The sequence below is a fragment of the Eulemur rufifrons genome, chromosome 2 (genome assembly GCF_041146395.1).
Source record: "Eulemur rufifrons isolate Redbay chromosome 2, OSU_ERuf_1, whole genome shotgun sequence".
Classification (NCBI taxonomy): domain Eukaryota; kingdom Metazoa; phylum Chordata; class Mammalia; order Primates; family Lemuridae; genus Eulemur; species Eulemur rufifrons.
This window is the reverse complement of record NC_090984.1, coordinates 116,193,577-116,212,321: the sequence shown is the minus strand read 5'-3', so window position 1 is coordinate 116,212,321 and position 18,745 is coordinate 116,193,577. Positions and strand designations below refer to the sequence as shown.

Genomic DNA, 18,745 nt, shown 5'->3' with positions numbered 1-18,745 from the left:
TGCATTTTTTTCCTTTAAATTCAGTTGCTTTGAGCATATTCTCTGATGTCAGCTCTGTTTTTCTCTACAAATCCTCTATAAACATAAATCTGGACTAAGATTTCTCAATATCTTCTCTAAATCATCTAGAACCATCTTTCTGTACACTGCCAAGCCAACAGTAAAAGCAGTTGTCCCTGATATTGTGTGCCTGGCTCAAAAGCTAGTCTTCCTGTCATAAACACAAAAGTTCCAAATGGCACCATTACCCTTTAAGAGTGTTGATTGGGCAAGTTCTACAATGCATTCTGCAGGGCCTCGTAATCATTTTTTGCCCTCTGTTTTTAGACTTTTTTTCCTAGCTTTGGGAGGAAACTTTTTATGCTCCTTCCAGCCACTTCAGTTTTGGGGGCTATAGCTGCTGGGAGAAGACAACAAAAGCTTTGGTGTTGAGTATGGCTGGGGCAAGGCAGCTCCTGCACTGGCTGTTGTGGACAATCACTGCTCTGGCCCAGTTTGCCACACCAGGGCTCTGTTACTTCTGCCAAAGACCCAGAGGAAGAGGGATGAGTGAGGCCCATGGGCTGAGAATTGGGCTTCCTTCTGGGGAGCTGCCTTTTCAGCCCCTTATTCCCATTTTCCTCCCATTGCTTCAGGAGGATCTTATTCTTAGGTTGTAGGTCAGGGTGAAGTGTTTGGAGTGTCAGCTCTGAGGTAAAGGTGGTGGGATGGGAGAGATCCATTCATGTCTTCACAGTGCAGTCACACAGATCCTTTCCTTGCCACTTTCCAGGAATAGGTCTTCAGCTTTAAATGTCTAGAAACTACATTTTTCAGAATACCTCAATACCTTTAAGATATAGTTCATCGGGACCAGGTCAGACCTGGCACAGGCCCAGGGCCCTTAAAAGAGATTTCCCTTGAGATGGGCTGCTGCATCTGCTTTCCAGTGGCAAGCCATATTATCTTATTTAACTTTTAAAACAAAACAACCTTGTAAAGTAGGTGGTATTATCCCCATTTTAGAGATATGGAAAGCCAGGTCTTTATTAACACTTTACTGGACTGTAGCAAGAATCCTGTAGTAATTTTTCCTGTATCAGTTATCTTCTGCCTTTAAGCCATCCAGTAATCTTTTTATAACAGAATTATCATGGTACTTCTCTCCTATTATTCTCTGCTTTGCTCCAATAGTTCTCCTATTATGTTCTCAATAAAGCCTAACACCTTAGAATGGCATTTGAGGCTTTTTGACCTCACACGTACCCATCCTCACAACATGGTACCCCTTAGGCCTTAGACACATTATTTATCAACATTCATGGTAATAGTTAACATTTATTCACTCAAATATTGTGTGCCTACTTTGTATTCTGTGGTAGATGGTAAGAATTCTAAGATGAATAAGCAGAATACCTACCCTTGGGAAACTTAACAGTTTAGTGGAAATGTAAGTAATTATGCTGTAATATGAGTAGATAATAGGGATATAGGGTTATGATACCTGGGAATGGGCCACTGACTGGACAGGAGTTGTTTCTATTTATGTGTCCTGTTTTTTCTATCTTGAATGAGATGGCCTTTCCTTTTTAACTTGATATACTCCTATTGATTCTTGAAGCCAGAGGTTAGGCGAATGGATGTATGGTTGATCAAGCATAAAAAGTGTCATCCTGCCATCAGGGAACGTGTAGTCTAGTTGTAAATATTCAGAAAGGCACTTTCTTTTGCTTTGATTTTATAAGCTCTCCTTTCAGTTATTTTTTGCTTTAGGTGAGAGATCCTTTTAAACACCACAAATAACACTGTCAGGTGTGTAATCACTTCCCATTTCTGGAGTAGAATTATATTTGTCTGCTGTGGACATTTTTCCTTCAAACAGTTAGACAAAATTGCAAAGATAAGATTACTCATAGATTTGAGAACCGAAATGCCAAGCCTACCTCTGGAACTGACCTTGGGTAAGTACCCAAACCTTCCATGCCTCATTTTCCTCACCTCCCAGTCTCTGTTTGTTTAAACTGGGGATAATAATAGACCTACACCTCACATTTTTGAGAAAATTAAAGGCATTAATTCATGTGAACTACTTAAGAAAGGCTGGCTCATAGTCAGTACTCAATGACTGATGGACATTATAATTATTCTTTAGTCATACTATACATGTAGTATCTCTTGAGTCTTTCGTTTTTATTTGTATAAAACGCTGATAACATTTACATTCTAGCTATAATCTTTACACGTCAAATTTAAGCATTTAAATGTAAGCCAGAACAATTTTGATAATTCTGGAATCTGGGTGATGGAGGCTTGGGACCTCAGTGTACTAATTTCTTTTGTATATCTTTGAAATTTTTCATGATACAATTTAAAATCAGAAATGTGTAAATATAAGGCACATTGACCATTCATATATCTTCTTTGGAGAAATATCTATTCAAGTCCTTTTCTCATTTTTGAATTGTTTGAGGGTTTTTGTTTTGTTATTTTTTCGTGTGTGTGTGTGTGAGTTTTAGGCATTCTCTACATATTCTGGATATTAATTCCTTATCAGATATATGATTTACAAATATTTTCTCCCATTTCATAGATTTATAATTCATTTTTAAAAATGAGGTTGGCCAAAATAAGCTTGAAGGCCCTTCCAGTTCCATGGTTCTGACTTCCCTGTCTTAATAATTTTTTTTTTTTTTTTGGTAGAGACAGGGCCTTGCTCTGTCACCTAGGCTGGAGTGCAGTGGCACAATCATAGCTCACTGCAGCCTCAAACTCCTGGGATCAAGCAATCCTCCCACCTCAGCCTCCTGAGTAGCTGGGAGTAGAGGTGCACACCACAGCGCTTGGCTAATTTTTCTTATTTTTTGTAGAGATGGGGATCTCACTATTGTTGCCCAGGTTGATCTCGAACTCCTGGCTTTAAGTGAACCACGATGCCTAGCCTCTGTCTTAATATTTTAATGGAACACATTTGTTCTTTCCTTAATGACTTGTTGCTATAGTAAATATTGTTATTCTATGCCATTGAAATTTTTAGGGTTTTCAGTGCTGGGTGGAGGTCATCTGCCTCTATATTAAATGGCCCCAGAGAGACACACTAGCCTAGTGGCGGCTGTCTAAACTCCCCCTCTAATCTTACCTTTTTGAAGATGCCTTTAAAGGCAAGGGCTTATTGCTGACTCTGCTTCTGCTTGCTGTTCACAGTCTCTTTTTGTCTTATTGCTCTTGAAATGTATCCAAAGGTAGAACTGAAGGGTTACAAAGAAACAAAGTAATCCTTGCTCTTTAATTTAATATATGTATGGGACCTTGGGCAAGTTACTAACCTCTCAGCCTCATCAATGAAAAAGATAGGAGAATGAATGAGTTAAATACGTGTGAAAGCTCTAAGAACAGAGGCTGGCATATAGTAAACCCTTAATTAATCTTAGTTATATTAGGTAAATATGCTTGGGTGTGAGAAGGGCGTAGGAAGTCATTTTCTTTTTACTTAGATTTTTGAGTTTTCTTTATTTCATTTTATTTTATTTATTTATTTATTTTTTTTTTTTTTTGAACTTTGTTTTATTTCTAGCTCCTCTGGAAATGTGAAATTTGGCTATAAGGGTGGCCATTCATCCCACTTTGCCTGGTCAGACCTGGGCTACATGTGTCCTGGTATCCCCCTCTGGTGTGTCCCACTTTTCACTCTCAAGCATCCTGGTTTGAATGATACATCATATGGTCACTTTAGATTTGACAAGAGTGAAGTCTGACTGTAGTTTTACATTTCCTTTCATTATGAATAGTTTTTCATATTCACATTTGCCCTGCATTCTTATCTTTCTATCTCTAATAATCAGACTAAGGGGAAAACATGTTTAAAATCCAAAATCCAAGTACCTTTTTTCTCTGTAGATCAACATTTAATATGGAAGTAATTCCCTTTCCCATCCTCATTACCCAAATCAATAAGTCATACAGCTTTATTCAAGTTTAGCATCCCTATTTCCACTTCCTTATTTTACAGATGCTGAAACTGAGGCCCATAGAGGTTAAGTATGACTTGTCCCAAATGCATGGTAAATTAGTGACAGAGACAGAACTAAATGCCATTAACTCCTACTGTTCTCTCTACTGCGTAAAGCAGTAAAAAGTGTTTTTATGGCAAAGATGAGCATTTTCCAATGTGTGTTATGCAAGTTCATTCCTTTAGTGTTCTGTGGGGCAACAGAGCTCCTTTAGATGCTGAACACTCTCTCTTTACAATGCACTTTAAAGGTGCTAAAATAGGGGCCGAAGCGGTGGCTCATGCCTGTAATCCTAGCACTCTGGGAGGCCAAGTCGGGTGGATCGCTCAAGGTCAGGAGTTTGAGACCAGCCTGAGCAAGAGCGAGACCCCCATCTCTACTAAAAATAGAAAGAAATTATCTGGCCAACTAAAATACATATATAGAAAAAATTAGCCAGGCATGGTGGCGCATGCCTATAGTCCCAGCTACCCGGGAGGCTGTGGCAGTAGGATCCCTTGAGCCTAGGAGTTTGAGGTTGCTGTGAGCTAGACTGACACCACGGCACTCACTCTAGCCTGGGCAACAGAGCAAGACTGTGTCTCAAAAAAAAAAAAAAAAAAAATGCTAATATACCCTGAAGTAGAGAAACCTATTTGGCTTTGTTTAATCCTACATTTTCTAAACTTTGGGAAAACTCTTTGGAAAGTGCTAGCCTAGGGGTTTCTTTTGGGGGGGAGGGGGGGGAAAGGCGTTGACTTTTGTTTATTAAAAAATTTCTCATGGGGTTATTTATTCTGTCTGTTGCATTCAATATGACACTCCCACTCCCACTCCCACTCCCCCTCCTCTCCCCCTCAGTTGGGTCTACTGTAATCACTGGAGTTTATTTTAGGACAGTCACATCATCTGATTGGGATTGGTTTTGGACTCAACAGAGGTAGCACACTAGAATGGTGATTGTAGAAAAAGGATTCATCAGCCTTCTCGGACCATTTGCATCCTCTGGACCTCTCCCAGTCCTGTAGGCTCTCTCTTTCCTTACCTTTCCTGTCACATCATCCAAAGATAGGATTTCTGTAGGAAACAGATTAAGACTTGCCTGGAAAGCAAACATTGTTGGAGAGATTAGACTGAGACAAGTTCTCATTCTCAGAATGTAAGGGCAGTGGTTTAGATTAAAAACTAAATAACACTGTGCTCCCTTTTGGCATAGGGTTTTGGTTACCTGAGAAGTAATAAAGTTAGGCCGGACACTGTGGCTAAATAAAAAATTCATTTATGTTTCATATACGTGTACCTTATACACGTAGCCTGAGGGTAAGTTTATACAATTTTAAAAATACTGTTGTGCATGAAACAAAGTTTGTGTACACTGAACCATCAAAAAGCAAAGATGGTCAGGCATGATGGCTCATGCTTGTAATCCCAGCACTTTGCAGGAGGATTACTTGAGGCCAGGAGTTCGAAACCAGCCTGGACAATATAGCAAGACTCTGTCTCTACAAAAAATTCAAAAATTAGCTGGGCGTGGTGGTGGATGCTTGTAGCCCTAGCTACTCAGGATGCTGCAGCAGGAGGATTGCTTGAGTCCAGGAGGTTGATGTTGCAGTGAGCTATGATCACACTACTGCACTCTGGGTGACAGAGTGGGACCCTGTCTCCAAAAAAAAAAAAAAAAAGGCCAAGATGAATTTGGACCATTTTGGATTAAGGTTGCTCAACCTGGCTTGTGTTTTTTCTTCTTATTTTGTTCTTGACCTGTCATGTCCTGAGTCCCTACAAACCATGCAAGATTCTTAAATGAAAATAATTCTCATATGTGTGTGCATGCATGTATGTGTTGAAAGAAAAGTAGTGAACTCTGTCCACTTCTGTAGGCACTTCTGATTTTTCTTCATCTGGAAGCAAGACTCTATTCTTGTTTTATTTCAACATACTTTGTGCTATGTTAGTGAGTTTGCTCTGCAGGCAGTAGAAATAAAAAGCAAAACAAACAAGAAAATGAAACAATATGGAATTTAAAGGTTGAGTAAATAGGGAAGTGCGAAGAGGCCTAACCTTGGGAGTGACACCATGCAATCTTACCTTTAGAAATACTTTATCAGTAATTTTCACCATCCACTATTGCTCCCAGATTTCAAGCTCATTTTTTTAAGTTTGTTTTTTTTCCCCCCTCATTTTGGTAAAGGCTTCTTATTTTGCATAATGTTTTTATTCTGAACTTTTCTTAATACATTTTATACTTTTTGGGGAAAGAATTGTTTGTGCTGTTTTTTGTTTTAAATGTAAATCTTTAGTGAGCAAGATTAGGATTTGACCTGTAAATAATGCTATAAACTTGGCTTCCAGGACTGTGTTTTCTTTGAAAGAACCACTAACAATGCCTAATAGAATCTTGAAGCTCTGTAGAGCTCAACTGGAAAAGTAAAATTTATTAGACTTACTATTTTTTAAGTTGGAATTGAAATTAATGCAGGCATTTTTAGTTCCTGTTTTGCAAAAATTGACAACATTCAAAATGCATTACCCAAAACAGCTTTTCCTACATTTCTAATATTTAGGAATTGAAAACTGTGAATCACACTAAGCATCAAACTTTTAAGGTTTAATTGGTTACTCATCTACTTTTAAGTGGACTTTGCTGGAAGAATTACATTTTTTTGAACATTTAATGTTTACAAAATAGTGCATTTGGGCCGGGCGCGGTGGCTCACGCCTGTAATCCTAGCACTCTGGGAGGCTGAGGTGGGCGGATCGTTTGAGCTCAGGAGTTCGAGACCAGCCTGAGCAAGAGCGAGACCCCATCTCTACTAAAAATAGAAAGAAATTATATGGACAGCTAAAAATATATATAGAAAAAATTAGCCGGGCATGGTGGTGCATGCCTGTAGTCCCAGCTACTCGGGAGGCTGAGACAGGAGGATCGCTTGAGCTCAGGAGTTTGAGGTTGCTGTGAGCTAGGCTGACGCCACGGCACTCACTCTAGCCTGGGCAACAGAGTGAGACTCTGTCTCAAAAAAAAAAAAAAAAAAACAAACAAACAAAAAAAAACAAAATAGTGCATTTGTCCCTTAGTATCTGTGATAGATAGGCTCTGGGACCACCTGCAGTTATGAAAATCTGTGGATGCTGAAGTCCCTTGTATGGTGTAGTATTTGCATGTAACCTAAACACATCCTTTGACACCTCCTCCTGTATACTTTAAATAATCTCTAGATTACTTATAATACCTAATACAATGTAAATGATATGTAAATGGAATGGTTGTTATGCTGTATTTAGGAAATAATAACAAGGAAGAAAAGTCTGTACATATTCATATGGACACAATCTTTTTTTTTCCCCGAATATTTTTGATCTGCAGTTGATTGAATCCATAGATGCAGAACCCACGGATAGGGAGGTCTGACTATATGTTAAAATCTTTAGGTTCCTTGCTGTATAGTTCTTACAGAATGCACAATTATGTCTCTGGCTGCCGACAGCCTTTCATGCTTCCAGAAATATACATGAAGTAAAGTCTAATGGCACTGTTCTCATAGGTAGATAGGTAGGTAAGTTTCAAATAGGAAATTTGCTTATATAAGTATATGATTCAATTGGAGTTACTTTTTATGATACTTTTTATAATATCTATATCTAGTCACTAGAAAGTTTCCCAGTCTTACCCTGAACTCTATAAATAATTATACTGTTAGATAAATAATCATGTACCGTTTATAAAAGATTGGAGAAAAACACAAATGTTAACAATGATTTTCTTAAATGTGAATTCCTCAGGTTATGCTGTTTCAGTAACAGGTGAAAATAAATTCCAAGCATCTTGGCACAGTTCTTTTTTCCAGCAGGTTTTTTGTGATAATTTGTTTTTAACTGTGTTAAAACACTTCATTATGAGGTTGGGTTAACTGCCTACTGAGTGATTTCCTAACAATTCCAATAATAGATTTTAAATTGTGTTTTCTCTTCTTAAATCATTATCCCTTTTAGTCCGATAAATTTTATATATCTAGGTGGTGTAAAGATTTAGAAGTATTCCTATTATCTCCTATTCTCTGAGTTTCTTCTCTTTGCACGTATATCTTCCTGCTAGCAGCTCTGTGAGTTAAGGTTCCATGGTTCAGAATTTAGTCCAGAATTGTTAAAATTACCTTTTATTGCTCCTGCCCTTTCAATATAAAGTCATAACATCAGGTAGTAGAAAGAATTTTTTAGGGCTTTATGGGGAGGATAGGTAAAAATTTTTGTTTTTTCTTGTATCTTACTATATTTATAACATCTCTCAAAATTACCATAGAACAAGTAGCCTAAAGATATTTAGCTTTAATTGTCCACCTTTTCTTCCCCCTCTTTCAGCGAAATGCCTAATTACACAGATTAAAAATCAATTTAAGCAACTTTATCTTAAGGCAAAAACAACAAAAAACCAATCACTTAATTATGTGCTCTTTGTGCAGTAGTAGTATAAATCTCCTAAGAATTTGTGAATTGCTTAGGATGTTAGATTATAATGACTGGTTGTCCCTGAGGATTTAAAAAAAAAAAAAAAACTGAAACATTTCTTTTCAGCCCAAATACTTTTCCATGTGTTTTGAAATACTTTCCTATAACTATATATTTAAATTAGCCTGATGTGTTACTTTTTTACTGACTTAGAAAGCATATAATTAGTATATTTTGTGGCTCAAATTTGCAGCTAACACAGATTCATAATTCAAGCTTAAAGATTTATTTACATTTTCTGAAAATTTTACATGTGAATTTGACAGCATGTTATTTGCAAATGAAAGCAGTTTTCAATAGATTGCTTTTTTTACCAGATGATACATTTTAAAAAATGAATAAAATTATTTTTGTTTCATATCAAGAAATGGATGAAAAGAGGCTGCTGGATCCAGGGTTGAAGGTTCAAAGAGGCCTCTGGGATTATACTCTGAAGAACCAGCAGATGGAACGCCTGAGTGACTGAAGAAGATGGGTGCTAATGCATCTAACTATCCTCATTCATGTTCCCCAAGGGTAGGGGGAAATTCACAGGCCCAACAGACGTTTATAGGTAACTTTCAGTTTTTCTAATTTCATTTTCTTTTGTGACTGTAAATAAAGTAAAATTGTGTTTTCAGTGGATGAAAAAAGAATTGAGCTGCAGGAAGTTATTATAGATAATAATTCTGCAGCATCTAGATTTTTTTCCTCTAACAAATATAAATCTGACTTGTATGGTTTTCACCCTAAACAAACCACTTAGGATCAAAAATGAAAAGATCATATAACACAGTTGATATTTTCTTTGGTTGTCTTAACCATAATTGCCAGTTACCCTGGGCAAACTAGCAATTTCCATTGGTGTGAAAATAGTGAAATACAGGTTCCTGGTGTCCTGTTCCATTTATTTTGCTCATACAAATGCAACCTTGGTGTAGTTAAGAAGAAAAAGAAACATTTCACAATTATGTACAAGTAATATCCTTAATTTATAAATCTGCCTAGCTCTCATTTCCTAAAGATCTGTGATTAAGATCTATGATATATTGGCCGGGCGCGGTGGCTCACGCCTGTAATCCTAGCACTCTGGGAGGCTGAGGTGGGAGGATCGCTCAAGGTCAGGAGTTCGAGACCAGCCTGAGCAAGGACGAGACCCCCATCTCTACTAAAAATAGAAAAAAATGATCTGGACAGCTAAAAATATATAGAAAAAATTAGCCGGGCGTGGTGGCACATGCCTGTAGTCCCAGCTACTCGGGAGGCTGAGGCAGAAGGATTGCTTGAGCCCAGGAGTTTGAGGTTGCTGTGAGCTAGGCTGATGCCACGGCACTCTAGCTTGGGCAACACAGTGAGACTCTGTCTCAGGAAAAAAAAAAAAAAAGATCTATGATATATGGTCTTTGATAGCTAACGAACCAAAGACATTTTTAAAAATTCAGACCAATTTGTTCTGTTTGTCCCTTCCACTTATTTAGTATAAAAATAAATTATTTGAACTTTTAATCTTCCTTTATAGAAAACAAAGTCATTTTTATTTGAATGGTTCAGTAATGTCTATTTGCAAAATTTTTCAGCATGAAAAATGTTAAAGTAAATGTTGAAAATGAATGTTAAAGAAAAAGAAACAAATTTTCATTTGTTTAATTTTCTTCTTAGGGACATCATCCTATTCTCAGCAAGGCTATGGTTGTGAATCAAAATTGTATAGCCTTGACCATGGCCATGAGAAACCACAAGACAAAAAAAAGAGAACCTCTGGCCTTGCCACCCTCAAAAAGAAGTTTATTAAGCGTCGAAAATCTAATAGGTCTGCTGATCATGCCAAGCAGATGCGAGAACTCCTCTCTGGGTGGGATGTTAGAGATGTCAATGCATTAGTGGAGGAATATGAGGGAACTTCAGCCTTAAAGGAGCTTTCTCTGCAAGCCAGTTTGGCTAGACCAGAAGCCAGGACATTGCAGAAAGATATGGCTGATCTTTATGAGTACAAGTATTGTACTGATGTAGACTTAATATTTCAAGAAACTTGTTTTCCTGTACATCGTGCCATTTTGGCAGCAAGATGTCCATTTTTTAAAACACTGCTTTCTTCCTCACCTGAGTATGGGGCAGAGATAATAATGGACATCAATACAGCTGGTATTGATATGCCCATGTTTTCTGCTTTGTTACACTACCTTTATACGGGAGAGTTTGGAATGGAGGACTCAAGGTTCCAAAATGTCGATATCCTTGTTCAGCTTAGTGAAGAATTTGGAACACCAAATTCCCTTGATGTAGATATGCGTGGACTTTTTGATTACATGTGTTATTATGATGTCGTCCTTAGTTTTTCTTCAGACTCTGAACTGGTTGAAGCTTTTGGTGGAAATCAGAACTGTTTAGATGAAGAGCTCAAAGCCCACAAGGCTATTATTTCTGCACGGTCCCCATTTTTTCGAAATTTATTGCAAAGGAGGATACGGACTGGTGAAGAAATCACAGACCGAACTTTGAGGACTCCCACAAGAATTATATTAGATGAGTCCATTATACCAAAAAAATATGCAAAAGTGATATTACACTGTATGTATACCGACGTGGTGGACCTCTCTGTTTTGCACTGTAGCCCCTCTGTGGGGAGTCTCAGTGAAGTTCAGGCTCTCGTCGCAGGGAAGCCAAACATGACCAGGGCAGAAGAAGCCATGGAACTTTACCACATAGCACTGTTCTTGGAATTTAACATGCTTGCACAAGGTATGAGGTTCTGGTTTTTAATTTTGATTTCTAGAATTATGTATTTGTCTTCCAAATGAAAACACATTTAGTATGTTCTGTGATTTCAGTGTTTGGGATATGACAGAGTCAGTTTGTCTGAAACTACGATCATGACATGTGAGACAAATTGAGGGTCAGTTTTAATGTGGTTCTTTAATATTAAAATCAAGCATTCAGTACTAGTGACTAAGAGCATTAGATAAGACTTGAGGCTCTTTCTTCCCTAATGTAAGATGATAGGTGTGGGAATATATAATTACCCACCTACATTCCTGTCTCCACCCAAGCTTTGAACTAGCCCAGTTTCCCAGATTTCAAGGTTAGATTCTCATGTTTACATTCAGTGCCTTGTTGGTGCTTAAATGTTTGGAATAAGAATAAAAATTGATTACAAAAATGAAGATAGTCACATTTGGATACAAATTTATTTGAATCAGAATTGGGCAGGGCTTCTGATTTAAATTTTAAAATACTCTATCTTAGTTTTAGGTTCAACTTGTACATCAAGCAACAGCCTACAGCATGTAAGGCACAGTTCGTACTAGACTGTTCATTTAATTTAAACTATTAAAATTGGGACAGCACATTTTTTCTGTTATAGGCAAATGAATTTATGAAAGTTATATTTAAAAAAGTATGTATCTGTTGGTAAATGTTAGAATGTTAACATTTCATATCTGGAAAGAGACCTTCTGTGGCAGAGCAAAGGGAGTTTAGTGTCTTGACAGAAGGCATACTTGGCCATATATTAAAAGAAAACAAGCTATATGACAAGAGATTTCTGGAGAAATTTAATTTAGCTAATGCATATTAGCTAAGAGAACATTAGAAGTTGCCAATTAGAGGATGTTAATGGTTTGAGTAAAAGACATGAATTTAAATAAGGAAAGCTAAGCACATTTTTCTAACTTAGCTAGTCAACCAATTAATAGGGCTTTGAGAAATTGAAAAATAAAATAGCCCCAGTTAAATAACAGTGACGAAGTGAGAATAGTTATACAGAAGAAGGCATTAATAAACATGAATGAAAAAACATTGAGATTTCTTTTATATGAAAAATCCTTTAAAATCTTACTTTACCATTATCTTTTTAGTAATAGACTAGTTTTACTTTATTATCACAATCAAAATGTCACTAAAATGTCTTATTTAAAATGAGAATCATTATATTATTAATAGTAGACTATTTAGATGTCAAACTATAGGAAAAATATGTTTTCAAAAATAACCTGGCAGTTTCCATTCATTTATTTTGTAAAACCGGATTTGTCAGAAAATGCCTCTATAGAAAAATTTGGTTTGCAACATTACCAAAAGAGTATAATAATCTTTATTTTCTCAAATTGTTTTTATTTTTGAAGTGTTTAAGCAATAAGAAACCAAAGTGTATCATATATACTTTGCATAGCAAAGCATCCCTTAATATAGTATTTTTTTTTAAAGTTTTGAATGAAAAGTAAAATTGTGAGCCAGCTCTTGGATCTTTGGCAATATTTGATTACCTATCTAGAATTGTTTTATCTTCTTAAGTGAGGGTTTGTTTCATTTTGATTTGGTTTTTCTTTTTTGTCTTTTAGCTAGAAATTGTATTTTTTTTTATTTCAGCATATTATGGGGGTAAAAAGTTTAGGTTACATATATTGGCCTTACCCGCACCCCCCCCCCCAGAAATTGTATTCAGTATGTTTAAAGATATGAAGGTGCGATGGCCCACGCTCATAATCCCAGCACTGTGGAAGACTGAGGCAGGAAGATCACCTGAGCCTAGGATTTAGAGACCATAGTGAGTTATGGTTGTGCCACTGTACTCTAACCTGGGCGACAGAGTGAAACCGTATCTCTTGGAGGTGAAAGGAAATATAAAACAACACTCCTTGCATCACCTTAATCTGGTTACCTAAAGTAAAAAAAAAAAGAAAAAGTGAACAAATATTTTCTCAAATTTGCTCTTCTGTTTCCTTTTGTTATTCAAAATACAATTTGGATTATTTTGGGGAGTGTGTGTGTGTGTGTGTGTGTGCGCGCGCGCGCGCATGCATGTGCTCTCGATAGGCTATATCTTTCCCCCCTACCCATGATAATATTCATATTAGGGTTTATAATAGATCATAACTTTAACATAATTTTTCTCTCGTTTCCATGGGAGGGATTTTGTTTTGTAAAGCTTAAGAGCTCAGGTTACAGAACCAGACAGACTGGATTTGAATCCTTCTCTACCATGTCTTAACTTGTTTGTCCTTAAGCAAGTCACATAACCTCTCTAAACCTCTGTTTTCTCATTTGCAAAATGAGAATAGTAAACCCTATAAGGTAGGATTATGAGGATTAAAAGAAATAATATATGTTAAATTATCTGAATAGCATCTGATACATAGTAAGCATTCAATAAATGTTAGCTGCTAAGTGATAATCATCATCACAACATATCTGTCATGTTGACTACCATATAGCCTTTTCTGAAAATAATGTCCTTCATGATGAAATGTTGCCATGAAAAAAATAAAAATAAATAAAGATAACATCTTAAGTTTTAGAAATAATTTTATTAATTAAATGCTATACTAAGCATATTTTATAGATTTTTGCTAGGAAATTATTGATTTTAAGATTAAATTTTATCACTTTAGTGAGTCGGTACATACCTCTTATTGCACTTATCAAACTGTCGTTAAGTGTAGGGCTATTTGTGACTCTACGATCAGCTTTTTACAACAAGAGTTCTGCAAGCTGATTAAGCCTGTAATATGCCGAGGCATCTATTTTGTGTAATGAATTAACATCTCCCATGCATCCAGCACAGTACTAGTTATATGCCATTTTGGAGAGAATTGAGTAAATAGCAATTTTTTTGTGTGTTCTATGATTCAGATGAGGACTCCCAGTTCAGAAAGGCTTTGAAACTAGACTGTTGGGCAACCTGAGGGTGAGACCATATTGTTCTCATCTTTGTATCCCCAAAACCTGGGACATGGTAGGCATTCAGTATATGTTTTTGAATCAATGATCGTTACCTTTTATATCAAATAAGATTTAACTTAAAAATGTAAAACCTGGCCGGGCGCGGTGGCTCACGTCTGTAATCCTAGCACTCTGGGAGGCCGAGGTGGGCGGATCGTTTGAGCTCAGGAGTTCGAGACCAGCCTGAGCAAGAGCGAGACCCCATCGCTACTAAAAATAGAAAGAAATTATATGGACAGCTAAAAAATATATATAGAAAAAATTAGCCGGGCATGGTGGCGCATGCCTGTAGTCCCAGCTACTCGGGAGGCTGAGACAGGAGGATCGCTTGAGCCCAGGAGTTTGAGGTTGCTGTGAGCTAGGCTGACGCCACGGCACTCACTCTAGCCTGGGCAACAGAGTGAGACTCTGTCTCAAAAAAAAAAAAAAAAAAAAAAAGTAAAACCTAATATTCCATGCAAATAATAATCTACAGAGAGCAGGGGTGGCTATCTTAATATCAGATAGAATAGGTTTTACATCCAAAAGTTACAAGAGACAAAGGAGGACATCATATATATATATATATATATTTTTTTTTTTTTTTTTTTTTTTTTTTTTTGGTGGAGACAGAGTCTCGCTCTATTGCCCAGGCTAGAGTGCCGTGGTGTCAGCCGAGCTCACAGCAACCTCAAACTCCTGGGCTCAAGCAATCCTTCTACCTCAGCCTCCCGAGTACCTGGGACTACAGGCATGTGCCACCATGCCCGGCTAATTTTTTCTATTTAGATTTTTAGCTGTCCAAATCATTTCTTTCTATTTTTAGTAGAGACAGGGTCTCGCTCTTGCTCAGGCTGACCTCGAACTCCTGAGCTCAAACGATCCACCCACCTCGGCCTCCCAGAGTGCTAGGATTACAAGCGTGAGCCACTGCGCCTGGCCACATTATATATTAATGAAAGACCAAAGCAAGAAGATCACTTGAGGCCAGGAATTTGAGACCAGACTCAGCAACTTAGCAAGACCCGGTTTCTACAAAAAAATAAAAAGTTAGCCGGATGTGCTAGTGCAGGCCTGTAGTCTCAGCTACTTGTGAGACTGAGACAGAAGGATCACTTGAGCCCCGGAGTTTGAGGTTGCAGTGAGCTATGATGACACCACTGCACTCTAGCCCAGGAAACAGAGTAAGACATTGTCTCAAAAAAAAAAAAGTTCAATACAGGAAGAAAATGTAACAATTATAAACATTTATGCAACTAATGAGAAACCAACAATATGTATGAAAGAAAAATTGATAGAACTGAATGTGAAATAGACAGTTCTGCAATAATAGTTAAAGACTTCAATACTCTACTCTCAATAATGGCTAGAACAACCAGACAGCAGATAAGTAAAGAAATGGAGGACTTATCACAATAAGCCAACTAGATCTAATGGACACATACAATATAGTCACTCTACCCAACAACAACAGCATACACATTCTTCTCAAGTACACATAAGATATTTTCCAGGATAGACCATATGTTAGGCCACAGATCAAGTCTCAATGGATTTTTAAAAATAGATATCATACAAAATATCTTCTCCAACCACAATGGCATGAACTTTAGAAATCAGTAACAGAGTTACTACTGGAAAGTTCACAAATTTGTGGAAATTAAACAACATACTCTTAAATAACCAGTGGATTGAGGAAGACATTCAAGACATTTGCTAAGTAAAATAACCCAGTCACAAAAAGACAAATAACCGTATAATTCCATTTATATGAGGTGGAATAACCAAAGTCATAGAGACAGAAAGTAGAGTGTTGGCTGCCAGGGGTCGAGGGGAGGGAGAAATGGGGAGTTATTGTGTAATGGGTATAGTTTCAATTTTGCAAGATGAAAAGAGTTCTGGAGATGGGTGGTGGTGATGGTTGTACAACATCATGAATGTATTTAATACCAATGAACTGTATGCTTTAAAAAATGGTTACAGTGGTAAAGTTTACCACAGTTTTAAAAATTGGGGGAAAATATCAAAGCCCAGTTTGGAAAAAAAACAAATCCTATCAAGGGAGGTGAGGACCTTGAGAATAGATACACTTTTTAAGGTAGAAAGGTGATTTAATAGCTTCAAAAGCATCATAAAAAGAGGCAGTATAGGCAGACAGCCAGAGTGGTTTGTCAAGTGGGTGAAAGACGAGGTTCTTGGCCTACACAGAGAATGTGCTTTATTCAGTAGTCAGGAGCAGGCAGTAGGCAATCTCAAGTAAATAATGCGGCCTCAGCTTACAGCACTGGCATTTTACGACCAGATTTAACTTCAGTTGTTTTCTATTTAAACGTAGCAAATTGAGTATAAGTTTGATTTTCTTTCCTTCAAAGCCCTAATATTAAAGAAGTAAAACATATGTAAAGTCTCAAGGATGAAGATACCCGAGAAGAAAACAACAGTGAGAAAAAGGATATTGAAAGTTTTAGAAGATGGAAAACAGGTGGAGAGAGCTGATTACTTGCTTAACAGAGGAGACTTCTATAACTCTAGAGCCTGTAGAGGGAGCTACTGAGAAGGGATGCTGCTCACTCCTTAAGGCACTAGAATGGCTCAGGCCAGGTGGTACTCTGGAAAAAATGGATAAGCATGGTGTAGAGTTAAAAAGAGAGATTTTATCTTAAGAGTGATTGGGGCCGGGCGCGGTGGCTCACGCCTGTAATCCTAGCACTCTGGGAGGCCGAGGTGGGCGGATCATTTGAGCTCAGGAGTTCGAGACCAGCCTGAGCAAGAGCGAGACCCCATCTCTACTAAAAATAGAAAGAAATTATATGGACAGCTAAAAATATATATAGAAAAAATTAGCCGGGCATGGTGGTGCATGCCTGTAGTCCCAGCTACTCGGGAGGCTCAGACAGGAGGATCGCTCAAGCTCAGGAGTTTGAGGTTGCTGTGAGCTAGGCTGATGCCACGGCACTCACTCCAGCCTGGGCAACAGAGTGAGACTCTGTCTCAAAAAAAAAAAAAAAAAATTATGTAAAAAAAAAAAAAAAAGAGTGATTGAACCCTTTCCCCCACCTTGGAATTCACCCTTTTATGTGATATTAGAAAAGTCTGTGGCTTTTTCTCCATATAGTGAGCTCAGTACTCTCTATTACACAATCCATTTCCCTTCCTTTTTTCTTTTTTTTTTTTTTGTTTTTGAGATGGAGTCTTGCTCTGTCACCTGGGCTATAGTGCCATGGCATTAGCCTAGCTCACAGCAATTTCCAACTCCTGGCTCAGGCGATTCGCCTGCCTCAGCCTCCTGAGTAGCTGGGACTACAGGTGTGCGCCACCACGCCTGGCTAATTTTTCTATTTTTAGTAGAGACTGGGTCTCACTCTTGCTCAGGCTGGTCTCAAACTCCTGAGCTCAAGCGATCCTCCTGCTTTGGCCTTCCAGAGTGCTAGGATTGCAGGCATGAGCCACAGAGCCCAGCCCATTTCCCTTCCTGATTCGTGCCACTCTTAGGTTCCCACGTATACATGGATTGTATACATTCATCAGTACTTAGTCTTCATTTTGTTCCAGTGGTCCATTTGTCTGTTCTTGCATGAGTATCACTTGCAGCCAGGTGACAAAGCCTGTCCCACCCCCTCAATTCCCATCTCCATTTCCACCCCCCACATCCAAACACAAGAGACATGCGATTTTGTGAATATTTTCTGAACTTTCTGAAGAAATTGAACTAGAGAGATTCCAAATCTGTAAATAGCTACAGAGGGTAGGATGAGGCACAGGGTTGAAATCTAGAATTCTGTGAAAGCCTACAAACTAGATAGTGAAATCACCCATACTTCCCTTCCTCTGCTCTAGTACCAGCCAGGCAGATGAGGAAATTGGAGCTCTGGAAACAGTGAACAGCCCCAAAATGTATACACCTATAGATACTAATGATTTGAGGTTCCACAATGAAATTACACTCAGGAGATACAGTGACAAAGCCAGCTTGCCTTCCATTTGTTCTACAGAGGAGAGTACAGTCAGCAGGCTTCTTTGTGCAGCACAGCTTTCAAACAGCTGTGTACTGCCTCAGTCTTACATATGAAAACCCATCCGAGGATCACTGGATATTTGAGGAAAGCTTCCAAATTGAGACAGAGATCAGAACAAAAAGAACAAAATACTGAAGGAAAGAGACAATTAAGGGATCAGAAGAAAACTTCAGTAGAATCAAAATATATGCCTGTAATCCTAGCATGGGTGGCCAATCCGGGAAGATCGCTTGAGCTCAGGAGTTTGAGACCAGCCTGAGCAAGAGCGAGACCCTGCCTCTACTAAAAATAGAAAAATTAGCTGGGTGTGGTGATGTGTGCCTGTAGCCCTAGCTACTTGGGAGGCTGAGGTAGGAGGATTGCTTGAGCCCAGGAGTTTGAGGTTGCTGTGAGCTAGGCTGATGCCATGGCACTGTACTCAGAGAACAGAGTGAGACCCTGTCTGTAAAAAAAAAAAAAAAAAAAGGAAAATATGCTGATACAAAAACATTTTATACAATCAATGAGACATAAATAGGATGCTATAAAAGTAAAAACAAGAGCTCTTAGAAATAAGATAGCATTGAAAGGTAAAGTTTAGAA

General features: G+C 38.0%; 1 protein-coding gene across 1 annotated transcript in view; it reads left to right on the top strand.

The window, feature by feature from the left end:
- BTBD7 (BTB domain containing 7) overlaps positions 1-18,745 on the top strand; it is an 81,388-nt gene that overhangs the window by 21,806 nt on the left and 40,837 nt on the right. Inside the window, exons 2-3 of the mRNA XM_069465251.1 lie at positions 8,837-9,024; positions 10,110-11,189. Of these exons, the coding sequence (XP_069321352.1) occupies positions 8,943-9,024; positions 10,110-11,189 (1,162 nt within the window). The 5' untranslated portion in view covers positions 8,837-8,942. The remainder of the gene's footprint in view (positions 1-8,836; positions 9,025-10,109; positions 11,190-18,745) is intronic.